The 26882-nt window shown below is 57.4% G+C and overlaps 1 protein-coding gene across 1 annotated transcript in view; it reads left to right on the forward strand.

Annotated features, from left to right (window-relative positions):
• The first annotated feature begins 1958 nt into the window (after positions 1-1958).
• CAMK2A (calcium/calmodulin dependent protein kinase II alpha) overlaps positions 1959-26882 on the forward strand; it is a 30741-nt gene continuing 5817 nt past the window's right edge. Inside the window, exons 1-13 of the mRNA XM_057376052.1 lie at positions 1959-2185; positions 7405-7499; positions 10315-10374; positions 13978-14032; positions 14287-14352; positions 15820-15892; positions 16236-16338; positions 16836-16919; positions 17488-17582; positions 17953-18075; positions 18868-18951; positions 20248-20290; positions 22008-22048. Coding sequence (XP_057232035.1) covers positions 2124-2185; positions 7405-7499; positions 10315-10374; positions 13978-14032; positions 14287-14352; positions 15820-15892; positions 16236-16338; positions 16836-16919; positions 17488-17582; positions 17953-18075; positions 18868-18951; positions 20248-20290; positions 22008-22048 — 984 coding nt within the window. The 5' untranslated portion in view covers positions 1959-2123. The remainder of the gene's footprint in view (positions 2186-7404; positions 7500-10314; positions 10375-13977; positions 14033-14286; positions 14353-15819; positions 15893-16235; positions 16339-16835; positions 16920-17487; positions 17583-17952; positions 18076-18867; positions 18952-20247; positions 20291-22007; positions 22049-26882) is intronic.

Genomic DNA, 26882 nt, shown 5'->3' on the forward strand with positions numbered 1-26882 from the left:
GGGAGCATGCAGAGTCACGCGTGTGGGGTTGAACACGTGTGGCAGTGTGGGGGTGGGCACGGGAGGGGGGCAGGTCACATTGCGGAGCTCACGGGGACATGAACACGAGCACCGGTGGGAGTGAGGCAGGGGCACAGAGCCACCCACGGGCATCCATGGGSTCTCGGGAGTGGGGGGCTCTTCCTCTTGCCCCTGGGGTTCCAAGGGGCTGCTGGGGGCTGGCAGCACAAAGCTGGAGAAGGAGAGCACTCCCACAAACATCCAGATGCACCGGCCCCCATGGCAGCCCCCTGCCTCTTGGGGTGGGGAATGAAACCCCCTTTTGTGTGGGAGTGACACGTGGAGGAGTTGTTCAGGGGCAAGCAGGCATTTTGGGGACCATCGTGTCCCCGGGGCACAGATGGCACACGTGCATTGCCTGCACCCCAGTGAGGGTGCCCGGTGTGCTCTGCCCATGCCAGGGTGGGTCTGGAGGTCATCAACCCTTGGGGACTGTGGCCCCATCCCTGTGCCCATCCATGGCTGGAATCAGGGCCCTGCTCTGCCCCCATGGTCCCCTGGGTGGGACCAGGCAGGAGCGGGAGGCTGGATGCAGGGATGCAAGGTGGGGATGAAGGTGGGTAATGGTGCAATTAATGGAAAAGCCATTAGACCTTTCTCCTCCTCCCCCTCCTCTTCCTCACTCCGCCACTTGCTGTCCTCCTCCACTTCCACCTCCTTTCTTCTCTCCCTCTCCGCTCCTCCTTCTCTCTCCCCTCTCAAAGATTTCTCCCTATTTTTGTCTGGTTAGAACCTTTCTTTTCCTTTTAACCCCTTCCTTGGCAGCCTGAAAGGGAACTCAATCCATCTCAGCTGTCAAAGGCAATGCCCTCCCAGMCGACACAGGGAGCCCCTGCTCCTGTTGTGGTGGGGGTCCTGCTGCTGCAAAATCATCCAGAAAYGGGACAAAAGCTTAGTAGGGGGAAACAGGACAAAAGCTCTTCTGGGGGAAGTCAGCAGGTGGAAAGTGCAAGGGATGGTGTAGACAGAGGGGTGGTGCTGGATCCCCAGTGAGTGCCAGCGGGGACTCAGAGGGAAACCCCATCCCTGAGGTTTTGGACCTCAAAACTCCACTTTTATTGTGCTTTTYGTGCTTTCTTATGTTCAGCACAGCAGAGAGGCGAGTCAGCAGCAGGAAGTCCAGGGGACTGGGGAGGGGAGACCTTTGTCCTATTCCCACTCTGAAACTTCCCCCTTTCTGCCCTGGCTTGGGCACCACRGGGACACATCACCCCAGGACAGAGCCTTTTGCTCCCCTCTAGCTGTGCTTCAGGCCAGGCTGCTCACCCCTCTGCGAGGGACCCTCGGGAGCTGCTCCACGGGAACCCCACGGCCCTCGGGGGGCTGTGATGGGGAAAAGGGGGAGCAGGGAGCAGCCAGCCCTCCCTTGCACCGCGATCAGGGCCAGCCCCCCCGGGGACCCTGGCTGAAGGCGGGACGGTGTAGGGACCTGGGGACCTGCCATGGTTTCTCCAGCTTCTCCTGACACACTTCTGCTCCATCTGCTCCCTCCTACCTCAGCGTGTCCCCATCCCACAGCCCTCCAGGGCCCCCAGGAATGCTGCTGTAGGTACCAGCAGGGCCTGTATTTTATTTTTTTTTTTGGGGGGGGGGATAAGCAGTTGCTGGGGTGACAGCATCCTGCAACATGGAAACCACGGTTTCCATGGAAACCTATTTTGCCCCAATTATTTTACCACTGCCACAGCCTTTAATTTGCCTTTAATAGTTGTATTTTGGATATTCCCCCCTCTGCAGCAGGTGGGTGACCCCCGGGCCGGGTCCCCAGCAGGGCCCCGGTCCCCACGGAGGGCGGCGGGTTTGGGAAGCAGTTGCCCCGGCAACAGAAACAGGGCGTTTCTGGCAGCGGTGGTCACCATGGGGACGGGGATGCTGACGAAGGCTTGTGAAGCTGAGAAGACAAATTGCCCTCATCATTATCTCTGGGCTTGTCAATCAAACATATTCCCTTATTTACCTCGGCGAGGAGAGAGCCCCGGGAGCACACGGAGAGGGAGGGAGCKAGAGGAGAGCTGCTTGCCCCAAACTCCGCACCGGGGAGGGAGCATTTCCAGCCCCTCGGGATGGCCACCATCACCTGCAATCGCTTCACTGAGGAGTACCAGCTCTTTGAGGAACTGGGCAAGTAAGTTGGAGACGGGGCTGGGATGCTCAGAGCGGGGCTGTGCCCTKACTGGGAAAGAGACTCAGCGGTGCTGAGAACTCCTGGAGATGGGGGAGAGGAGACGGGCACGGAGAGAATGCGATGGGAATCGGAGAGGGCACTCGGTGAGGATGGGGGCTGCCAGCCCCAGACCTGCTTCTCTGTCCCTCCCCGAGTTCAGGGGCTGCTCAGGGGTGTTTGGCTGGGGGATCGGGACACCCCAGAGGTCTCCAGCAACCTGGGAAGGGATCGGCTGCTCCTCTTACGGAAAAGCCGCTCCCAAAAAGAAGGCTGCCGGCTCCCTTGGGAAGTTCTCCAGCCGGGAAGAGGGACAGGACAGCTGAGGAGGAAAGCCAAAGCAGAGGGCAACCCTCACCTTTGTTTAGGGAATTCATCTCTGTGGATTCACCGGGGTTTGACTAGACCTGCAGGAGAGCCAGCCCTCCTGGCAGCCCCCGGAGAATCCCGGTGGCTTTTGCACAGATCCAGGGGATATTCCCCACCCCTGTCCCGGTGCGGGTGAGCCACAGCCCTGCCTGACCCGGCTGGGGAGGGCTCAGCTCCTCCGGTCCGGGTGTCATCGCGTGTGCCTGATCGATGTGTCTGTGTGTGTGTGTGTGGGTGTGTGTGGGTGTGCAAACAGAACTGCCTGTGCACAGCGAGGGGATCTGGGGAGCACTGAGCACCCCGGGCTGCAGCAGGGGATGCCAGGCAGGTTCCCCGGGTGGAGGGATGCTCCTGTCCCGCCCAGTGTGTGGCTGTAAAACAGGCACAGGAGTGAGCAGGCGTGYGCCTCTGTTTTGGTTTCTGTGCCTTTTTTTTGAGCTGGCGTGTAAATCTGGGCCGTGCGGCCAGCGTCCCCCCGGCGTGGCTGGCAGCGTGCTGGTGGGCTCGGGGGCTCCGGAGGGGAAGCTTTGTCCATCCACRGGCACAGGGATGCTCCAATCCCGCAGCCCCGCATCGCCCGGGCGCAGAGCAGCCCGTGCCTAAATGTGTGCCCACATGSACGTGGGCATGTGAAATGGGGGAGAGGGCAGCGATGGGCAAATGGAGAGGCTGAAACAGGAGGATTTTGTGCTGGGCTGAATGCTGTTCATGTTCTCCGTGGCAGCAGGGTGCTGCTACAAAGTGCAGCTCCGTGGAGCAAACGGACCCGCATCCCAGGACATTCGTGTCCATCCCCTCGGCATCAGGGTGACAGAGAGGGGCTGGTGGAGAGCGGGGCATTGGGTTGGGGTCCCTGTGGCAGGGACAGCCCCAGCTGGCACCGCAGGCAGGGGGATGGGTACCCGCTGGGGAGCTGGTGGCAAGGTGGGATGTGGGACCTGCTTTTTCCAGACTTTTCCTGTTTTTTCAGGGCTCTCAGGCTGGGTGGTGGTGGCAGGGGGTGAGCAGGTGAGGCACTGGCTGATGGTGCCTGGGGTGAGGCTGCGGGGCTGTGGCTGGGCAGAGGTGGCTGTGGAAGGGAGTTCGCAGGCTGGGAGTGATGGGGGAGGACCAGGAGGGCTCCTGAAGGTACCTGGGCTGTGATGCTTTGCTGGGTGAGTGCTGAGCCAAGGGCTGAGCACCCAGGCTCCGTGGCTGCCTGCGTTACCCGGCACTGTGGTATAAAACCACCTGGACAGACGCATTTTAACAGGAATAAAGGAGCAAAGCTGGCTCAGCGGCTCCCCAGCCCTGAGAGCATAGCACCCGACCACCCCGGGTCTGGGATGATGCAGGGGCAGCATCCCCAGCTCGGTGCATCCCCCAGTTTTTCCATCCACTCAAGAGGGCAGGTACAGCCGCAGCACTGAGGTGCTCCGGAGCTGGGGGCTCTATCGGGCTAGCCAAGGTGCTGTGGGGCTGGTTGGGGATTTTCCACTGGGATGGTTTCCAGCACATCCTGGCACATTCAAAAATCAGAGGTTTCCCATGGGGAAATTTCCGCTTCATGGGCTTAGAGAGGGAAATCAGGACGAAGTGCCGCACCTCTGCTCCGCTGCGGCAGCTGCTCGCGGTGGGAAGCGCCGTTCCTCCTCCGAGAGATGCTCCCGGTGCCGGTCGGGGTGCGGGTGTCCTGGCACGGGTGGGCACAACGGCTCTCCCTGCACCGGACCCTGCTTGGGAGCAGTGTCCTGCAAGGATTCGGAGCAGAAAGGGTCCACCTTGAGTTTGCTGTCCCCAAGGGACCGGGACGGGCCGTTGTGGGGGACACGGTGTGTCCCCAGCCTGGCTGGCAGAAGTCTGGGTGCCAGGCTGCTGCACCCGCCCTGTTTCTCTGCGTTTCCTCGGCTGTCACCCATTCTGACACCCGGGGCAGGAGGGGGTTTGAGATGCCACACACCTAATGGTGGCACCACGGTGGGGCTTTGGGGGCAGGCAGAGAAGGGCAGGGAAATCTGCAGAGTCCGTCCTGCAAGACAAGCCCTCGGCACATCTCTGCACCTCGCAAGCATGAGAGGACATCTGTCCCGAGCGGGGGACACGGAGCTGGGGAAAACCCACTCSTGCGGCAGCCCCCGCAAAGCTGAGCAAGCCAAGGGCTGCTCCGATCCCCCACGCCTGCAGGAGGAACCGGGCGGAGGGCGGGGGGCAGCAGGGGGGGACGCGGAGAGGATCCTGCCCACGGCCCCCCGGAGTAGGACAAACATGAAGTGCAGCTCCATCGGCGCCTCCAAACCCGCCCCCGCAGCAGGTTCAGGGAGAGGCTGGAGACAATTACCGTGCCGAGCCGTAGGATCAGCCCCTCCACTCCCGGAGCTGCAGGAGAGGGGGCTTATTAAAAGAGAGAGAGAAAAAAAAATGGAGGAACAAAAAATCCCCAGCCCACACTCTTCTCTCTAGAAAGGAGATAAAATGCCTCGGAGGAGGAGGAGGTGTTGAAGAGAGGGAGGGCGGCAGCAGCACAGCCGGGCGCTGGCAGGGAAGGTGTGAAAAAGGGAGAAGCGGAGCATCCTGGTGGCAGAGCCACTGCTTGAGCTGGGGGAGGCCGTGGGGACAAGGCATGGGGTCATGCCTGGCCTGGGGACAAAGGGACAGAGGCTGCAGGGCTGGGGCTCAGCGGTGCCAGGGCTCGGGTCTGCAGGGACTGGTGCTGCGCTGTGGGTCCAACATCGCCCTGCTCTGGCAGCCAGCCGGGGGACAAGGACACGGTCTGTCCCCGTGGCCATGCAGGTGATGTAGCCATCCCTGCTCAGACTGGGACACGCTGTCTCATCCGAGCCAGGCAGAGATGGGGGTCCTCAGCTGCCACCAGGGCTGGGGTGATCCCTGTCTGAAGCACCCCAGGAGGGTCTGCTGCCCCTGGCCAGGGAACAGGACGTGATTCCTTCCTTCCAGAGGGGTTTCTTGCACCACACTGGGGCTGAGCTCCCTGGCACCCCCAGCACTGCCTGCAGTGCCCCACAAGCCCCTGTGTGCAAGGAGATGCCGCCCTTGCTGGGAAGATGCTGGATTTAGMTGGAGCAAAGGGGGCTTTCTATCCCTAGGCTGGAAAGCACCTACATGGGATTGAGTAGCAAGGCAGCAGCCAGGACAGGGAGTAGAGCCGGGCTGGGGGTCAAACACCCAATGTCAAGGGCTCTTGGCCAGTGCAGACCCACTGGAGGACCTGAGTGGAGCAAGGATGGGGTACAGCAAGTGTGTCGTATCCCTGGGTATCCTGCACCTGCATCCAGTGTTCCATGTTCCACCCACCCTCCAGGCACACAGGGATTTTCTTGTGCTTTACAGACCACAAATAGACATTTGGTTTCTGTTAGGAAGGTCTGGAGGAGCCAAAAACCAGGAATGCAGCCAGGGATGTGAAACAGCCGCTGCATCCCGCTTCCCATGGCTCCTCCTTTCTCGCCGTTCAGTTCAAATAAATAACGGAGCAAGTGGTTGTGGGCACTGGGACTAGGACTGACCATTGGTCCCCAGCCTCCAGTGGATTGGGACACCTACACCCCTCCAGCCTCATGCTGTGCTCTGCAGTGAAACCCCGAGCTGAGGTGAAATCCCAGCTTGCTGCACTCTGCTGCAGACTGTCCTGCCACTGCAGAAACATCACACATGTCTTTAGGGAAAAAAATAGAGAAGATGGGCCCCAGGGATCCACAGGAGCCCACAAACCCTACACAGTGTGGGSTTCCCAGCAGGATCAAGAGAGCAGCACCACAGGACTGCCAGCGGCTTTGGTCTCCCTACTCATGGCTAGCTGGATGTGAAGCATTTCGCCCACCCTTTCCAGTTAATTCCTCCCCAGGATTCAGGGATATTAACAGCTCAGCTCTTYCAGCAGCCAGGATTAAATGGCAGGATGGGGAAGCTGGGAAGCACCAGGATGTTTTCCCCCAACTCCTGCCTGGCACGTGCCGTGAGCGATGCTCTGCGTGGCAGCACTGGSTGCGTGGGCTGCCAGCACTGCTGGGGCTCCATCCCCATCCCTCCACACYCGCTGCTTGCCTGCTCTCCTAAAAATCGCATTCAAACCCAAATTGCTCGTCTCCACCCGCCCCCGCCGCTAAAATCAATTATCCGCCGCTCTCGCCAGCCCGCGGCCTTTTATTCCTCGGCAGGGAGCTGGAGTGGGGTGCAGGGGAGTGGGGGGGAGGTGGGGCAAGAGGTGGGATTGCTTTTGATAGTTGTTATTTTAGCGATTGGAGAGCTTTGGCAGGAAAGGGAACCTGGCATAAAGGTTGTGCTCAGCGGGGCTGGAGGGTGTATGTGTGTGTGATTGCAGTGCTGCAGTTCCCAGCATTGTGCTGCCACTGGCAGTGCCCCGAGCTGGCAGGACTCAGGGTATGGAGTACAGGGCAGATGGGAGTCTTTGGAGTGTCCCAAGCACTTGTGCTCGCTCTCCTGCCAGACCCCAGGAGAGCTTTGCATGTTGGCTCATGAAAGGTGCAGCGGCATCCACTCCTGTCCAGCTCGGCTCCATCCTTGCAGAGTCCCCATTTTGTCCCTGCCTGGGTGACAGCTTTGCAGTCGGGGGACCTGGCACTGGTCACAGCTGCCAAGTCCTGCTGTGATTGGAAGGTCTAGAACAGTCAGGGCCACACAGACTGAAGTAGCCAAGAGCTGTAAACATCACGGTGTCCCTGTCCCAATCAGCACCTATCCCCATCCCCATCCCTGTCCCCATGCCTCCGGCTGCCCCTGGCCCCACAGCCACATCAGGGCTGAGCTGTGCCCCTGTCCCTGCCAAGCCCTTCACCTCTGGCTTCTTCTGTTCCCAGAGGCGCYTTCTCCATCGTCCGGAGATGCGTGAAGGTGCTGGCAGGACAAGAGTATGCAGCCAAGATCATCAATACCAAGAAGCTCTCTGCTCGAGGTAAGCACTCAGGGTGTTTTGGSGGAGGCAAGAGGCGAGCAGGGCTCRTGGAGTGGGGAATTTGTCCCCTCTGCACGGTGCTGTGACGGTGCCTCAATGTGCATTGGGGTGTGTTTGATGAGGAACCCCCATCTCACCTGTCCCTGCTGTGGTACCCACTGAGCTCCCTGACGGATGGGAACGTCCCGAGGAGGTTCTTGGTGGCTGCTCGCCACATCCCATCGATCACAGGGGTGCTGTGCCAGGGCTCAGGGAGCTCCCATACCCCATATCCTCGGGCTCCTTGCCCGAGGAGCCACTGGAGCACATTTCTGTCCCTGACACCCACACCACCCTGCACACCACATTGCAGCAAAATGGTTCTGTCCTTGCAACAAGTCAGAGCATTGCCRRCTTCAGGYKCAATGTAGCACGGTTATTTTGGGARGATCRSCTCCTGAGAGGACCCTACTAACCCCCCATCCCTGCTCTGGGCTTTTCTTACATACCTACATCAATGAAATGAGAACATCCCTTCAGGTAAGGGTTTGACTTCCTTTCTACCCGTAGATGTGCCCTCACTGCTGTCTGGGGAATGGCTTTGTGGAGCACATTGTTGGGTCTGCCCTGGTGGGTCCATCCCAGCAGCTCTTTGGAGTGAGGCTGAGCTGAGCCAGCACAGAAATCATCAGCCAGTCCTTGCCCCAAGGCAGGGCCCCTCTGCCCCAGGTACCTGGCAGAGGAGCTGTGATGAGGACAGAGAGGATGAGGCAGCAGATGCCGTGTCCCCGCTCCGGCTCCTCCCYGGCTGTCGGGAGAGCAGGATGGGCGCTGGGAGGAAGCGCCCAGCCAGGACGGTTTAATTAAACCCCCTCGGTGTCTCCTCCGATTCCACTGCTGACCTGCCGAGGCAAAACTGAAATGCAGAAAAGAGTGACAAGCTCCTTTCTGACCTGGAATGAGAGTTGCACTCTCCCTCCCACGGTGCTGCTGAAGCGCCACGGCAGCGGCACTGAGCCCCTCCAGCACTGAGCCCTGCCCTTCTTCAGGGATGCAGACCATTCTCTTCCTCCAAAGCCGAAGGCTGGGCTCCGGGCAGGGTGTGCAGTGCTGGGCTCAGCCCTTGGCTCCTGCCCGTGTACCCCAGCTGGTGAACGCCTCCCAGTTTCCAGGGCTGCCTGGAGCAGCAGATTGAGCCGCCCTCCCTTTGCTCCCTCCTGCCTCCGCTCGCCTCCTCCGGCAGTTTGCCCCTCTCCATCCTCTCCGRGGGTTTGTGCTGTCCCTGCAGTGCCTGGCAGTCCCCTGGAGAGGCTTCTCTGGGGTTATTTTCCCTGCTCTGCCTGCTGGAATCACCAGGGACTGTGSCTAATGATCTGGATATTTCTGCAGTGCTGGTAGGGAGGATGGCACGTCCCCAGACACAAAGGGCAGGAGGGAGAGAAGTGGGAGAAGGTGAGAGAAGCTGCAAAACATCCCCAGCCATGGTCTGTTTCTTCAGACATCCTCCTGGGTGCCAACACAGAGGGGCCTGCAGGTTTTAGAGGAAAAACAGGGTTTGGATGTGTGCAGGAGCTGGGTTTGTGGGCGAGAAGAGGCTGTAACCTCCCCAGAGAAGTGCTCGCCYCACTGGTCACACTGTCCCTCCATCCCAGCCCTGTCATCCACCCCACAATGGACTTCAGTTGTGAGAAGCAACAGCCTCAACTCCAAACTCTCCCTGTCACCCTGTCCCTCCCTGGGAAGGCTTCACCCATCGGGGAAACATCGTGGGGAGCTGAATGAGGCCACCAAGGCTACCTCAGCCTTCAGCTCCCAGAGCCCAGCACAGGCTGCAAAACTCACCCCAAGCTCCAGGGTGCCCCTCGGACAGGATGCTGAGCCCTGGGGRAGGCTCCAGCCCTGCAGAGAAGGGGCTGCGTCGCTTTGGCGGTCGGAGCCGCCCAGGTTGGGTTTGATGCGGAGCGAGACTCCGGGGTGTGAACCTGCAAGGTAGCAGTGATAGCACCGAGAGACAACAGCCCTAATTATATCCTCGCTTGTCCTGCCTGCTGAGCTCCTGCACGAAATGCCTCCAGTCAGGCACCTCCCTGCAGAGTAGCTGGGTCAGGTGTGAGCAGGGAGAGAAGTGCAGAGGAAGAAACAAGATGATTTGCAAATTCATTCTGAGCTGTCCCAGGGCGGAGGATTTTTTGGCTCAGCTCAACTTGCTTTGCCCAGAGCTCTGTTGTCTCACATCCCCAAGCCTGCTAGAAGCTGGGGAGTGGGATCTGAGCTTCCTGTTTGGAGAAAGGCACCAGTTCAGAGACAGATTCTGCAGTGAGGAGAGCATTCCCTGGCGTGGAATGGCTGGCGATGGTGAGGGGAGTGAAGCCATAGCCTTCTTTCATCCTGACACTTCTTGCTGGTCGACTCTGTCTTGAACTGCTCAAATTGTACCATGTGGGGCCAGAAATGTCCTGGCTGATTGCCTGGATGAACAGGAGAAAAGGGAACAGTGCTGCCGGCAGGGATAACCCAGACAAATCCAGGGTATTTGGGAGGTGATCAGAGATTGTTCATCAAACAAAAGGGAGAGGGCAAGGGATCATTCCAAACCCGAGACTGCCAATGGCATCAGTGCCTGGGGGCTTAGCCAGGGATTGCATTCATGCTGGGATACTGCCCATCAGGTTCTGATACTGAGCTTATCCCCAAATCCATAATGCTTTAGTGAAAAAAAAAGCTGCTTTGTCTGCCCAGGTACCCTGTGCCAACAGCTCCTCTGAGAGCCCAACTGAAGCTGAAAACAGTTGATTCCCTTCCTCAGATCSTAATTTAGGGCTCTTGCCTCTTTCAGATCACCAGAAGCTGGAACGAGAAGCCCGGATCTGCCGTCTCCTGAAGCACCCCAACATTGGTAAGCTCACCCTGCACCCCGTTACCGGTGCTCTGTGCCTGGCTCCCCTGCCCAGCTCCCCTCCCATGTCCCAGCCAGGGCCAGGGTTTCTCCTTCCATAATCCAGCCCTGTCTGCAGCAGCATGGTCTGTTTGTCCCAGAGGCTGAGAAAAGCTTGGCGCTGTCCTGCCCGGTTGCTCTGCAGAGCCCTTCCCGTGGGAAGCACCAATATGAAGAAAGGCCCCCACTGGGCATAGCGGGACTGAAGTAGGTCCTGACTAACCCACTTGGCCATAGCTCCCTCAGGGAGAGCGGAGCCCCAGGAGGCTGCAAGAGGCTATTTTTACTGCTCTCCCCCCGCTCGGGTGCCGTGTTGCTCTGCATGCTCCAAAAAGCGGCTGCAGCTCGGAGCAGCAGCAGCAGCAGCGCGGGGCGTGTAGGAGGAGCGATGGCGGGGGGAAGCGAAGACTTTCCCACCGACCGTCCATCTGAAAGTAGCCTCCTTCGGAAAAGCTGTTTCAGGAAAACTCCCGAGCCCCTGCAAAAGACAAAAATAGGCCAGAAGSAGAGAGAGAGGGGAGGAGAAAAAACTGCAGTAAAAAAAAAAAAAAAATCGCAAACTCCATCCTGAAAGTGATGCCGATGCAGACTCTTGATCCCTGTGGATAGTTGGGATGAACCCCCTCGTTCCTCTGCTGCACCCCGGGATGTACCAATCCCAAAGAGATCCTGCAGCTTTTGGGAAAGCATTCAGTGGTTTCTGCAGCCCTCTCAACCCACAGTCGGGAGCTGGGAGGGTTCCCCTGCAGCTGAGCTCCTCCTTGGCCCCCTCACTGCTCCGGTGACCTGGATCCAACCTTCCCCAGGAGCTGCTGCAGCAGATCCAGGGAGCTAGATCCAGGGCCACTGGGACGAGCCATGTGGCTCCTGTCCCATAAATATTTCAGCTCCAAAAAAGACTGTCAGCTCCCATCTGTCTCGGGCACACGGCTCCATGGCAGGTCTCCCCTGCATTGCCGGGGTGCTGGACCCTGCAGGATTCCCCAGYCTCTGCTCCAGCAGGACCAGGAGCTGTCCTGCAGGGATCCCTCTGGGATGTCCAGCCTCCCATCTGCACCAAAATACATGTGGGGATTGCTGAGACCTGAAGGAAACGCACTGCAAAGTGTGTGAATGGGAAGAAATACTGAACCCAGAGGAGCTCACGGCATGAGATCTGCACGATGGTACCCAGGCTCCCCAGGTTCCCCAAGTTCCCCAGGTTCTCCAGGTTCCCAGCTTGGCCACAGCTTCTTCCTACTGCTGTATTCCACCCTTCCCTCTCCATCCCCTGCCCATGGGGCTGGTGAGTTCTCTGAGAACCAAAACACCTCACCTGTCCCTGTCCTTGTCCCCCATCCCTACACTCTGCCCCATTTGGCTGTGGTCTGGCAGGTTCAGAGCTGCAAAGGCTGGAAGGGGTTAACAGCATGCGATGCTAACCAGCCCAATCTGCTGCTATTTATACCCAGGAGGYTCTTCTCCACCCCCCACTCCACACCCTCTTTCCTTTCACCCCCCTCCACTGCTCCTGCTGCCTGGAAACTTGGGCTCGCATCTTCCCTTGCGCGCAGCAAAGGCGGCTCGTTACCCACACAGGAGCTGGAGTGAGCGCTGCCACTGCAGAGCAGCCTGTGTGAGGAAGAGCAGGCACTGCTGCTGGATGAGGCAAAGCAGCTCTGTCCAGCCCTCCCTGGGATAATCACCCCAGCTCCCAAGGGGCTTTGCTGTCCTCTTACTTGTTCCCTGCAGTGAGGTGGGGTCCTTCCATCTCCCGTGGSAATGCCGTGCTGCAGTTCCCAGAGGAACCATCCTGTGCTCTGCACCGTGCCTGCTGGAGAGCCTCACATGGAAAGCTGTGCACGGGCAGCCAGGAGCAGGTCCAGGTCCCCACGACCCCACAGCACTGGGTGATATTAGGCAGAGCTGTGTTTCCATTCAGGGAAATCTTGCTTTATTGGGAAAACCTTTGGCTGCACCTAGCCCTGGAGTTTGAACTSCAGGTACTTATCCTCTGACTCTCGTTCCCGAAGCTGTGTCCTGCTCCTGCCTTGGCTCTCAGCTCTCAGCTGGAGTGGTTTGGCCGGCACGGCTCTCTCTGACTATGGTCARTAACAGATACTTGTAGGATCAGGTTATATTTAGAGCAGCTGCTCCCTCTTRTACCTTCTTGGCTCCTGGCAGCCACAGGCTTTGGGACTTCCCAAAGGGAAYGTAACTGGACCATATGCTTATGCTTACTATGGTCCTATCGGCACTGAACTCACCTAATCCCCCTGAGAATACTTCGGCTTCTGTAGGATTCCAGGCGTGATACCCCCAAATCCCTCCCAGGGGAGATGAAACGGGAGGAAATAGGTTTTTTTTCCAGCAGAGGAAGGCAGAAAAGCTGGGATTGTATGTTGGAGAGAAACAGAGCAGACGCAGGTGTGGGAGCACAGGGGATGTCTGCAGAGGCCAGCAGTGAGGAAGGATAACTGGGGAAAAAACGAGCATGTTCTGTCAGTAGTTAAGACCATGAGAGAGACAGACAGGAAAGATGCTGCCCAGCTCATCAGACCTCACTTGCCCTGTGCCCTGGCCAGGTGAGGTGACGCTGCTGGCAACACGCTCCTGGCAGCCGCTGGATTTGCCCACAGAGCTTGGAAAAAGGAAAAGGACCAGAGAAGTGGTGTTTGCTGTTCTGGCAGATAAGAGCCACACAGTGCAGTGTCTGCGCTCAGTGCTATCTCCCCTGGCTCAGACTGAGTCTGGAGGATGTTTCCATATAGGGCTCAGATGATTTAGATGTGGTAAAAGGGGCTAGGAATAAAAATTCCCACAAAATCTCTCACCCGGATGTTTCTTTTTTCCTCCCTGACTCCCAACATTCTCAAATATGTTCAAAGTTGTTATCAGTTGAAACCAGGTGAGAGAGAGGAAGCATTAAATATTCATAGTCTCAAGGGAATCAAACAAAATACAAGGTGGGAGACAGAGGATGCTGGGCAAGTCTCTGTTTATCCATCCTACCTGTTTCTGTGCCTGTCTCCTTGCTGCACGCCTGCCTGCTACATGTGAGCAGGGATCTGAGCCTGAGAAACCAGCACGCAGCTGCAGGGTGACAGGTCTGGATCTGGCCAAGGGGACAGGGTGCCAGGAAATGGGGAAACTCATCCCGTGGAGATTCCCAAGGAGAAAAGGAAGGTCATGAGCAGAAAATAAAAAAAGCCTGGTGGGTGCCAGAGTTGTCAGCCCAGCACCCTGCTGAGCTCTCCCTCTCCTGAGGGGACTGGGGACACCCATGCCTGCAGCCTGTCCAGTGCCCAAGATAGCCCAGCAGCTGCCTGGAACCTTGGCCAGACACAGCCCCGGGCAGTCCCTGATTTGGATGTGACCTTTGAGCCTTGCACAACAGGCCCAGGCTGGGGCCATGGCTGGGTCCTCTGGTGAGCAGGGTCTCCCACCAGCCAGCAGCAATCACRAGAGGAATAGCCCTGCTGTGCCCTTGCCCAGCTCTGCTTGTGCCCCAAGGGGAACAAAGGCATTCCCAGGGAGCGGGGTGGGAGCCAGGTGTACCCCATAACCCTTCTGTCTCTGCTGCAGTGAGGCTCCAYGACAGCATCTCTGAAGAGGGCCACCACTACCTGATATTTGACCTGTGAGTATGGTTCACTGCATCCCCTAATCCACGGGCAGCTCTGTGCTTCTCCCGGGGTGACACAACCTCCCCCTCACCCGAGCCCTTCCCTCGGGCTTGGTTTGAACCAAACCAGGTCCCCCCAGCTGGGCGGAGGGCAGGTCCCTTTGCTGTACCCCCACTTCTCCCCTCATGCATGGTGCAGTGACATTTTTTGGGGCTTGCCAGGGCGGGGTGTGCTGTCAATCAATCCAGCTGCCCCTGTTTTCTCRCAGGGTCACCGGTGGGGAGCTGTTTGAGGACATTGTGGCCAGGGAGTACTACAGTGAAGCGGATGCCAGGTGAGCTGGGCCATGGAGAGARCAGCAGTTGTCCCTTTCTCCCACAAGCTGCTCCCTCCCCAGGTCCTACATGACTGTGTTTCTGCAGCACCAGCTCATTCTGTACTGGGAGGTGTTTTACAGCCACTCTGCAACACATACTCATAGACCAGAACTGTGGTGCAAAAAAAAGCAAAAAAAAAACCCACCCAAAATGCTCTTTTTAACTCACTCAACTCCTGTGCCAAGAAGTGCATGTGCTGCCACAGGACTGGTTTCCTTTTTGAATCAGATGGCTCCCGGCCACTGCCCACAGCATCCTCATTCCTCGGGATGTTGGGACAGCCAAAATSTGACCTCACTGTAAATGAACAGGGTGTTGGGGGCTCCCTGGTCTGGGGGCACCAGAACTGCCTGGTCTGGGGGTACCAGGGCTCACCAGGCTGGCAGGGAGGAAACCCAACACCAGCCTGGTGCCCAGCCAGGGCCATGACAGCACGGATACCCTGCGGATGTCGCTCCTTCCCCTCGGAGCTGCATTCCAGCCGTCTGCAAGCGTTCCTCTGGCATTTGCCACTTGAAAGCACTGAGGAGGAGCAGTCAAGACAGGCTGTGCTGGAGCTCTGCTCCCTCCCACACTCCCACTGGCACTTTCCAGGTACCCTGCTGCAGAGCCATTTCAACCACCCCTTTGGTCCCTGCAGCTCAGAATTAGTCTYATTCTTTTGAGGGGGCCCTCTCCAATCTCCAGAGATCACTGTGCCTCTTGGCTTTGCCCCCAGGCTAAGCACAGCCTGGATCTATGTCCAAGGGGGTGGTAAACTCTACACTACCTCTCTGCACGGAAATATCCTTTATTTCTAGGCAGAAAACAATCTCATTTAATGGGCTGCCTGCAYTGAATCCACTTACAGCCCATCCACTTATTAGTGTCATACAAATAAAATAAAATACATGTAAATAAAGACCTTCTGCCTTGCACACAAGCTGTTTTGGAGCAGAAGCGATCAGCGCCTCTGTCTTTTTCCCTTCCTGTCTCACGCACACAGCAGAGCTGGAATGTAATGAACTAGATATAAAGCAAACAGACGCAGCAAGAGCCACCTGCATTAGAGGAGAGCAGGGAAATGGGGCTGGAGCAAAGGTTGCACAGAGCACATCTGCTCTGCCGGGGYTTAGAGACCAAATCTTCGCTGGCATTGTGGTTCCACTGTTGGTYTCCAGCTCCCTGCCTGCAGTGTTGCTCCTGTGGAGTGCCCACCAAACTCCAGCTCACAGTTACTTGGTGTCCAATAGCTCTGGTGGGGTCTGACTGGGTTAGAACTGCTCCCCACAGGCGTGTGCGTTTTGGTGGAAGGGGATGCTGAGCTGTGCTGCTGGGAAGTGTGATGGGAAGAGGGGGAGAAGGGTGAAATGCAGCAGAATAGAAATGTCTGACAAAACCTGCCTCAGCTGCCACTTGTGTGAGCTTCCTCCTCTCTCCCACAGCCACTGCATCCAGCAGATCCTGGAGGCCGTCCTGCACTGCCACCAGATGGGGGTGGTTCACCGGGATCTGAAGGTAGGAGCGGCAGGGGGAGTGCCTGTGGGAGGACAGGGGACCCCAGCTGTGATGCAGAACACTGGAACAATGCCAGAGTCCTTCAGGGCTGCTGAAACAGCAGGGAGGAACAGCAGGAGTGTAGGGCTGCAGGAAACCCACAGAGCAAAGATCAGCTCCGGAGCAAAATGACACAAAGGGGATGGGGCTGGGAGGTCCTTGCAGTCCATGGTCTAAGGATCCAGGGACACCAGGACAAAGCAGTTAGAGGGCACATCCAGAGCCATGCTGGGAAGCTCCCCCTGCCAACAGCAGAGCTCCTGGGGSGTTTTCACTCCTCTCCAACCCCCATCTCTGTCTGCAGCCCGAGAACCTGCTGTTGGCATCCAAGCTGAAGGGTGCTGCCGTCAAGCTGGCTGACTTTGGCCTCGCCATCGAGGTGGAGGGGGACCAGCAAGCRTGGTTTGGTGAGTAGGACTGGCCTGAGGTGGGGTGTCCTTCAGCCCTCCTTGGCATCTTAGTTCAGGGGGGCTCCAGGACCCGGAGCCCCAGGTTATGGGAGAGTCCCAGCGGCACCAGCCCGAAAGGCACAGCGCACCAGGAGGTTGATGCAGAGCAAACAGCTCCACAGGGACTCTCTGTGTCACTGAGGTCTCCTAGTGAGATGGACAAGCCCACAATAAGGGCAGAGCAGGGGGAAGAAAACATCTTCCAAATGCTGGAARTGCACATTGGAACACTGCAGTCTTATGCACTCTCTGGGATTTGGCAGTGGCAGAGAGACACAGTTTGCTCTGCCCTCGGGAGTCACGGAGGTTGCTGGAAGGAGGGTGCCTGTTCCACCGGCTCAGGATGTACCAAGACTCTTGGCTCTTGCCGTGCCTGGCCGGGGAGCAGTCCCTGCTGGTGAGCTGTGTGGGGACAGGGGTGCCTGATGGCAGGTGTGACGGGCTGTCTGTCACAGGTTTCGCCGGCACCCCAGGATACCTCTCCCCCGAGGTGCTCCGGAAGGAYCCCTATGGCAAAGCCGTGGATCTGTGGGCTTGTGGTAAGTCAGAGTGGGGCTGGAATGCCGGGATGAGGCAGGCTGTTCATCCAGCATGTCCCAAGCTGCAGTTGCCAGTCGCATCTCAGGAAGGCCAGGGTGCAGGATTTACCCAAGACATGGCACATTACCCTGGGCTGCATCCACTCTCTCCCAGTCCTGTGGCACCCTTCTCCAAAGCATCAGCCCCCCTGCTATGTACCCAAAGCTCCCAATCAGGGGAGATGCTGCCTCTTTTCCCTGCGGTGCTGGTGGAGTCAGGCAGCGTCTCTGTGCAGCCATAGGGGAGCCTTTTCCCACCCACAATGGGGAAGAGCATCACCCATCCCATCCAGGGCCCACTCAGGCTCTGCGAGGTGGCTGCCACAGCCCTGAGCCTCCCCAAGTGCCGAGCATGTCAGCACAGAGCTGGACCCACCAACAAGCCTTTTGCTCTTTAAACAGTGAGCCAATCTTCACGTTTCCCTAATTTCTGTTTCCCTGCTTGAGTTTGACCAGTTSCCAGGCTGTGTGTGCTCCTCCCTCCAGCAATGAATTCTCTCCCACCGATCCCATCTCCTCTCCTGGGCAGGTGTCATCCTTTACATCCTGCTGGTTGGGTACCCACCCTTTTGGGATGAAGACCAACACCGACTGTACCAGCAGATCAAGGCTGGGGCTTACGATGTGAGTGGGTTTGTCTTGCTGCACCCTTTTATGGTCTCCTCTCTCTCCTGCTGTTGCTGCCTTGCAGCTTGCTGCTCTAGAAGATAAATTCAGACAGATGGGAACTAGGTTCTTTCCTCTGCCCTGCTCTTGGTGTTGGCCATGTTGTCAAGCCCAGGTGCACACATTGGCATGTTTCAGGGCCACTTTGTGGGAGAGAGAGGTCTTGTCCTGAGCTTTCCAAATTTCTTCCCCTCCTGCTTCTCAGTTTTCTACCTGGCAGCTCTTTCCTGTTGCTGCCATCTCTCCAACCTGTCCCAAGTTTCAGGAGAACCATCCCAAGTACAAAGGGGCTGTGCCATGTCTCACCCTGGTCTCTTTGCTTTGGCAGTTCCCCTCCCCTGAGTGGGACACAGTCACTCCTGAAGCGAAAGATCTCATCAACAAGATGTTGACCATAAACCCATCCAAGCGCATCACAGCAGCAGAGGCTCTGAAGCACCCCTGGATATCGGTGAGTTGGAGCCACAGGTAGAGAGATGTGGGGATCCACGAGGGTGGAACATCTCATTGGGGATCACATGTTAGCAAACATGCTGCCTGCTCTCTTCTCCATCCTGGGAAGATGGTTTCCTGGCACGGTTCCTCCCAGTGCTCTCAYAGCAGCATTTCCCCTGAGGTTTTACAGCAGAGAAAAGCTTGTGAATGCAAACAGCATGTTCCTGGGGGASCTGGTCACGGGAGGGACTCACATACCCCCAGCCCTGGTGGGGACAGGCTCATTTCTTGGTGTCACGCTGTGCTGGGGAGCCTTTCTTCAGAGGAAATGGGAGTAGGCTCATGGTTATCCATCCATCCATCCATCCATCCATCCATCCATCCATCCATCCATCCATCCATCCATCCATCCCAGCAGCAATCCCTCCACCCTTCACTGCATCCCACTGTTTCAGATGCTGGTTCTTGCTCTGAATCAGATCCTAAAGGCAGGAGGAGTCTGTGGGCTTGACCACATATGTGCAAACCCTGAGCACAGTGCTAAACATGGCTGGTCAGTCAAGGGGTTAACTCAGAGGGCAGCCAGTTCTCTGCGCCCTGCTGCTAYGAGAGCAGATCCTGCTGACTCCAGAGCTTCAGTCTCCCACTGCCCATTAAACTTTTATCTGCTGGTGCTGCTGCAGGCAGCTCTGGCCCGTGCCTCGGCCATGGGAGATCACACACGTGGGTGTGCATGTGAGAGCAGGGCTGAGAAGGGGGGAGCCCCTTCCCCCCAGCACTGCTCTGAGCCAGSTCTCTCTCCCCCCAGCACCGTGCCACTGTGGCGTCATGCATGCACAGGCAGGAGACGGTGGATTGTCTGAAGAAATTCAATGCCCGGAGGAAGCTGAAGGTAACTCTGTCCAAGCTGTCTGCAAAAAGCACAATCGGGTCATTGGTGGGCTTGTTCCCTGTATGGGGGGTGTCTGTGGGCAGTGGTGTGGGGGTGGTGGGCATTTGGGGACCCCCATTGTGAAGAAARGGAAAGAGACTGAGTGGGGTGGCAGCTTCATCCGGCTGGGATTCCCAAATGCCCATGGTGAAGGAAAACACTGAGTCACACTGCATACTGGGGTGAGGACTTTTCCATGGAGTTAGAGTCAAGAAAGCTTCTTTTTGGGGCTGGAGATGGGTCTGAGAGGCACAGTGAGACCCTTTGCTTGATGCCCAAGACACTTTGCAGCCAAGAAATAAAGTGATCCACAGACAGACAAAAACTTACCCACCCCAGCAGCCCTGCAGCCCTCCCCTTCTCGGATGCTGCCGTGCACCACAGCCTCCTCTGAAATCACCATCTCCCTGAGGCGCCCATCTCCCGGCTGGWGCTCAGCCTCAGCTGGCAGCACGGCGCTGGGAATGGGCTCTGGAAATCACAGTGGCTCCTGCAGAGAGGGATGAGGCTGGTCTGTGCCACAGCCGGAGCCATCAGCGCTCCAGGCCTGAGCGCAGCGTGGCACGGAGCAGTACAGCTGCAGGCTACTAACAAGATTATCAAGCAAACAAACTGGCTRTAAACTATTATTACTTTTCAGCTAGACAAGTAATCAAATTAGTTCAGGCRTACACTTCAATATAGTAATCCATTACTGTAAGCAATTAGTCCAAAGTAATCTCATTATACGCTGAGCAACTAGTTAGTAGACTCAGCTGSAAAAGGGGAAGGGTTTTTACGAATGTTGTTTTGTGGTGGTGATCTTTGTGTGGCTCCTGTGAGCAATCCCTGCCCTGCTGCTCTGAGCTGGCACAGCTTTAATTGCAATTAAATCTGGTTCCACTCCCGGTGGGTCCCCTTGCTGCCAGCTGCTGGCCCCAGTCAGTGGGCTTGTGCTTCATCTAGGACAGGGTAGTATGAGACTGAAAAGTGCCCTGCAGATATTTAATATCCCTTTAATCATGGAGGGATGGCATTTCTGGAGAACGCAACCCAATGCCCTGGTGCAGGGGAGATGGGGTCAGGGGTCAGTTATTGAGAGCTGCTTTGATGGCAGGAGAGTATCAGTCCGTGGGCCAGTGTCCTTCCTTCCTTCCTTGCAGTGGCTGGGGGACAGGTGCCAAGCAGGCCTTTCCTCGCCCAGGGATGGGGGGAGCAGCAGGGTGCAGGGGGCCAGGGTCCAGCACACCCTTTCCTTCTGCCTTCCTTGTCTTTCAGGGAGCCATCCTCACCACCATGCTGGCCACCAGGAACTTCTCCGGTAGGTGCTGTCTCTGGGACTCATCTCCTTATCTYACAGGTTACCCAGGGCAAATCTCTAGGGTCCCTGGAGAGCTGGCTTTGCCTCATGTGTCACAGGGAGGCTGAAGATGCAGCCTTGTGCCTCTGGGGATGTGTGGCTTTGGGTGCTCCTCCAGAAGAGGTCACCTGTCACATCCAGGATGGCTGCTGGCTTGGGATGTGAGAGAAAAGGTGTCTGATTGATGCTCAGTGATCCACAGTGCTTTAGGGTTTTGGGGTTTGTATGCACCCAGCTATCTGGGAGGGGGATGTTTGGTGCTGGGGGCAGCCAGAGCTCAATCAGCTGGTTTTGTGTCTTCCTGGAGTTTTTTGTGGCTCAGGGAGAACATCCCCTGCATCGGGAGTATGGAAAGGCCCCTGGGTGCCASTGCAGGCAGATGGCAGCAGGATCTCTCAGGTCTGTCTCCTGGCAGGTGCATGCTAATCCTGCAGGAGTCCCCACTCTCTTCCTGCCTCCCTGCAGCCGGAGGGCTGCCATGGCGACAGCGCCGAGCGTGGCAGCCCAGCCTGTGCTCTGCAGAGGTGTCGGTGCAGCCCGAAGCCCCTTTGCTCCGGTGCCCTCCCATAGAGCGGTTCCCTCTGGGGACACCTCGCTGCAGATGGGATTTCACAGGCGATCCCCAGGCACGGAACCAAACGGAGCCATGTGACTGCAGAGCTCATCCCCCCCGCTGTCACCTGCAGCCTCCCCAGCGCTGGGGATGGCCCTGCTGCGGTGCTACAGGGCTGGGAAACACCAGCCAAAGCCCTGCACGCTGCTGAGCTGGCTGGTGGCAGCTGTTTGGGGTTATTTGGGTGTTTCAGGGTGCTTTGTTGAGGCTCCCCGAGTGCCAGGTGGGCAGGGGTGCCAGGGCAGAGGGCTGTGGCCAGGGCTGGTRTCTGCATTTGTCGCGGGGGGATCATTTAGCACTTGGGGCGGGCGCTGGAGGAGCCCAGCAGCTGGGGGGATCCGATGTCAGCCCCACGCCGGGAGAGGCGGACAGGAAGCATCAAAGAGCAGGAAGTCTAAAGCATCTCTCCTAGTGCTGCCAGTCCCACGCACGGTTCGAGGGCTCACCCAGCCTCCCCTGGCCGGGAGCACGGCAGGGATCGTGGGCTGTAAGGTCTCCTATCGCTGAGCTCCACCGATCTCCCCCTGCTCTGGGGGTTCGGGTCACTGGGTGCGGCCGGGGGGGCTGGGGCAGTGTCGGCAGCGGTGGGTGGGCACTGGGGAAGGCGCCTGCTTTTCATCCTTGTCAAAATGCGGGCTGCAGCTGTCGGGCCGGCGGGCCGRCAGCACATGATCCCGGCAGCATGGGGCTAAAATTAGAGGGCGGCAGGCGGGCAGCCCATTCCTCCCCACTACACCACGCCGGGTCAACAGCACCGCCCGGCCAGAGCCCGCCTCTGCCGGGCAGCCCTGCCGGCCCCCTCCAGCCGCCCCAGGGACTTGGCGTGACGTTAGGACACGGGTCATGCCCCTGGCCAAGAGCCACTGGGGTAGGACAGGACAGTGGTGGCAAGGTCGCCCGTGAGCTCCCACGGGTTTCACCGGGGCTCGCTGGAGAGAAGACGAACCCCACCAGCCGGTTCCGGGGGTGCTGCCGCTCTGGCGCCCGGCACCATGCTGCTGATCCTCGCCCTCCTGGTCYTGGTGCCCTGCCTGGCTCTGCTAATCTCCTTCCTCCTCTCTCCAGGAGGCAAAAGTGGTGGCAACAAGAAGAATGACGGCGTGAAGGTAAGCGCACCCCGGTGCCCTGTGCTGCTGCCCCTGTCCTGCCGGGCGGTGCTGGGGTGTCCGTGCTGTTCCCATGCCCTGCTGGCCGTGGGCTCTCCGTGCTGTGCCCGTGGTCTCCGTGCCACGCCGGCAGTCCCCGCGACACCCTGCACTTTAAAGGGCAGCTGTTGGCTCGGCTGTCCCGGTGTGTCCCGGTGTGTCCCGGTGTGTCCCGGTGTGTCCCCGTGCCACCGGCTGGGCTCCTGCCAGGACAGGCAGTGCACAGGAGGCTTTGCAGCGCAGCGGGCGAGGGGAGCGGGCTGGTGCTGGAGGGTGCCTGGCAAGAGCTCGCTGCTGTTTCATTGCCGGCAAAATGCGCTTGTCCCTCGCTGCCCCCRGGGAGGGGAGAGGCAAAGGCTGGACCAGGACAGGGGACAAGAGGTGGCAGCTTTGCRGCCCACAATCACGGCTCTGACAGCAGCCATCTGGTGGGTTGGGTGGCCTCATCTCCTGCTTGCTCAGCCTGGAGGGTCTTGCTGCTGCTGGCCCCAGTTCCTGTTCCATCCTGTCCCAAGGGTTGGTGTGCTGCTGGGTGACACACGGGTGTTTCTAACCCCCTCGGCCGTGCTGCTTGTCCCCTGTGCAAGGAAACATGGTGRTACTTGACAGAAAAAATGGCTTGGTGATGCTCTAAAAACAAGTTGGTGTTTGGTGGATGTTGTTTCTTGGGCTTCAGAGCCTGCAGGTTCATCAGCCCCTCCGAGCTGGGGCAGCAGCTCTTCTCCAGGACAAGGCGGCTCCAGGAGGCAGCAAAATTCTGCTGTTTCTGGTGACATGGAGATGTGGTGGATAGCAGTGAGCTCTGTCAAACTCCTCCTGCAGAMGGAATGGTCCATGCGAGGGTCTTTCTCTCCTTACCTGTAACCTTCATGAATACAAAGGATCGCTCTGCAAAGGGGAGCTGGCGTGGTGACATCCTCCATTGTGGTGACATCCTCCATCGTCAGGCAGAGCTTTGGGAGCCTGGCTGCAGTGTGGCTGCTCTTCTTCCTCCATGGGGACCCTTTGCTGGGAGAACCTACAGAACCTTCTCCTGGCCTTTTATAGGGACCAAGCTGTTGGGCTGTGATGGGTGCAGGGTTTTGGAGCAGCAGAGCCCTCAGCCAGCTTCTTTCTTCCAGTATGAATGGTTGGTGAAGCCAGAGGTCTAGGAGTGACATATATTTCCCCCACTCCTCACAGACCCAGCAGCTGGAACAGGACAAGCCTGCAAGGACTGAGACCACAYAAAACCCTCCAAACCTGGGCTCAGCTCCAAAAGAGGYCATTCTGGCCATGCMGTGTTATTATGCAGCATGAAGCTGRTGGYGTGGATGGCTCTSAGAGGACATTMCTTTGAGCTGTCAGGATATCATGAGACTCCCAGGGCAGAATTATTAGGTCTGGTGCTAGCAGGTCCATGGGAGTCACAACACCCCATGCACCAGCCACTGCTGGCCTGTCCTCTGCTGCTCTGAGGTCCCAGCTGCTTCTGAGAGTCACCAAAGATGTGACACCACAGGTAGAGCTGAATTGGTGCAAGTTGCTGGAGCACAGGTGAGAGCAAAGAGAGGATGCATTTTTAAGCTGTTAAAGGAGAGATTTCTGGATGAAGAAGCTTAATCAGGCACAGTCCTGAATCTAATTTTCCAGCAGAAATGGAGAGCTTTGAATTTCTATGTTGTGGTAGACAAACATTTGCCAGCCCAGCTTGATAATGATGCTCCCTGTTGGACTTCAAAGGAGCTTTGAGGGCAGACATTATCCTGGGAAAAGGGGCACTTCCTATGGTAGCAAAATAGCTTGTTTGGGTGMACAGCCTTCTGGCTCATCACTTAAACTCAGTGAGGTTTGAGCGTCTGGTTTCAGAGTGGAATCAGAGAGGCTGATTTGCATCCTTAGCCCTCAGCCCTCGCTGCCGAGAAGGGAGCAGATCATGAGGCTTCATTCCAAGTGCAATCTACCCACCAGCACTCATCTGAAGAGTGTGGACAAGCTCTGAGAATGAATTTGCTTTTTTATTGCCCCCTTTCCAACAAGGGGAGACGGCTTGGCTAGATGGCCAGGAAGGTGCAGGAGGAGAAGACAAGGCAGAGACAACTCACTCCCAACAGCTTCCTTGCATCGTCCACCTTCAGCATAACCATCCCACCTCTCATTCCCATGCTCAGCCTGGGGGAACCCGCAGCATAACCGACTCAGGGGGCACAGGGAGGCTGGGTGCTGTGGGTGAAGCTCTAATGGCCCACTGTGATCAGCCAGCAGATGTCAGGACACTGCTGAGCGGTATTAAGTTCTTTTCATCTTGCTGGAAAAGCAAGGTAGGAACCTGGAAGCCTGCCTTGAGTGTTTGGGACAGTGGGAAGGGAATGGTCCTGCCTGCTSAGAGCAGGGCTGTGAGTCAGGCCACACGGTGTGGTCACTGTCACAGGAGTTGTGTTTTCATTTGGAGTAACGTGCTGGACTATCCATCCCCATGAGAGCAGGCAGGTCCCAGGCAGCCACCCCTGCCTTTCCTGCCCAAAGCTGTGCTGGTGGGCAGCAGGCAGCTGGTGCTGCCCTCCAGCCTGTCCAACACCAGCACAGTGCCAGCCCAGGCTCTGAGGCCTCAAAACTCACCCTCCTAAGGAGGTTCCTCACCTACCAAAACCATTCATGGGACCAGAAATCCCCCTTGAGCCCTGCTCTGGGGTTTTTGGGAGGTCCTCTGGTCCCAGCAGCCACGATACTTTCACTGCCCTGTGTAGTGTCCCATCTTGTSCCATTGTAAACGAATGGAATCACTGCCCGGTGTCGCATCCTGTCCCGTCCTGAGCTGATGAGCTCTCTGCCCCATGTTGCATCCTGTTCTTGTATGTCCAGACTCGATGCGCTCACTGCTTTGTGTTGCATTCTGTTACGTCTGAAATTTCTGCAGTTTGCTGCCCCGTCTCATGTCCTTGGGTAGCAGAAGCTGTYAGCCCTTCCTGCAACAGCCCAGCTCCAGTGGCTCCCTTTCTCCGTGAGGTTCCTGACAAAATACCACAGCTCACTCTGCCCTTTTGGACCTGTTCTTTTTTTGGTGAAGGAAGGGTGAGAGTTGACAGATGGCCCAATGCCTAAAGGGGCTACAAGAGAGCTGGAGAGAGACTTCAGACAAGGGCGTGGAGTGATAGAACAAATGGGAATTGCTTCAGGCAGATAGAGGGCAAGTTTAGATTGGATATAAAGAAGAAATACTTTATTGTGAGAGTGTTGAGGCACTGGTACAGATTGCTCAGAGAAGCTGCAAGTCCCCATCCTTGGAAGTGTTCAAAGCCAGGTTAGATGGGGCTCTGAGCAGCCTGGTCTAGGAACTGGATGATCTTTAAGGTCCCTTCCAAYCCAAACCATTCTGTGATTCCATGATACTATCACCTAGCAAGGAAGGGGAGAGCAGCACTAGCAGAGGTTTAAACTCACTGAGGATGCAGTTGGAAGCCTGCTAGGATGTGAAAGGAGCAATGAGAGGGAACGGATATCAGCAGATTTTATGCTGTAGCCCACCCTTGCACCCTAATGGGTGGCTCCATGGACTTTTCCTAGGGATTTGCACAGTGTGTGCTGCTTTTCCCTCTGCAGGGCAGGCAGGTGCCTTGTTAAATATGCTGGTACAACGCTTGGTTATTTGGCACTGCAGATTCTGATTTCTGCACATTGGTATTCCTKGACACACACTGGGATTCATTCCCTCTGGAGGGAGACAGAGGTGCAGAAATGGTATGAGGTCAGCGTGCATGTCCCCTTGTCTCCTGGCTAAACTGAAGATGGAGATGGGAAGCAAAGCAAGGGAAGGAAAGAGAGTCCAGGAGTAGTTTGGGATTGCAAGCAAAAGAGTGGCTGTGGGATGTTCCTGCCCAAAAACCTTAAAGCCTAGTGGTAGTGGTCAAGGATGGAAATAAATGTGCAGATGTTCTCTTTGGAGTCGTGTTTTAAAGCACTGGAGCTGTGCTCAGGACTGTTCCCCACACTGGGCTTGCTGTGGGGCCTTCAGGCCTTTCTGGCCCTAAACCAGCTGAGGACTGGGSTGGGCCCAGAGCTCCAGGAGYGTCCCCACACMYGGCAGTGCCATCAGSAATGCCCCCAGAGYAGATCCAGAGCAGTCASTGCAGCATCCACGCTGGGCACAGGGCTGTGCTGAAGCTGCCTTAGCTTTTCAGAATCCTGCTTCTGYTCTGTGAGCTTGCTGGCCTGCTCACAGGCCACCAGAGTGGCCATTGACACCTTGGGGATTCCATTTGGGACTAGCCAGGTCCTTGGGATGAGCAACCCCAGAGATTGTGGCAGGTCAGGAGAGAAAGGTGCTGGCAGGAAYGCRGGRAAGGAGATGGCARATCACCACCAACGCTGCAGCCAGCRGCACAKCCCCACAGGAGCAACGAGTCCCTCTGCGCCTTCCGTTTGCCCCTCTGTGAGGACCAAGATGGGTGGCTCAGGAGCTGCTGCCTTCCATGTGCTGCTCTCACCCTTTCTCACTCTGTGTCTCTTCCTGTTCCATCTCTTCTCCTTGTTTTTCCAGAAAAGAAAGTCCAGTTCCAGCGTTCAGTTAATGGTGAGTGTYCTTCGTCTTCCTCAATGCCAATATTGCTGGGCCTCTCCACATGTTCCAGCTTCCCCCGTTTTTGGAAGTTACCTCGGGGTAGGGAAGAAGGGACAGMGGGGTTGGAGGGAACATCCTCAAAGCCGTATCACCCACAAACCCCATTAACAGGGTTGGTGCAGGCACTTGCTGGCCACCAGCTGGTGGGAAAGCCAGCCCTGGTTCTTGCTGATGGGTTCTCATGCCGTTTCTCCCAGT

This window comes from Malurus melanocephalus, unplaced genomic scaffold (genome assembly GCF_030028575.1).
Source record: "Malurus melanocephalus ecotype Western Australia unplaced genomic scaffold, MMel_1.1 scaffold_269, whole genome shotgun sequence".
Classification (NCBI taxonomy): Eukaryota; Metazoa; Chordata; class Aves; order Passeriformes; family Maluridae; genus Malurus; species Malurus melanocephalus.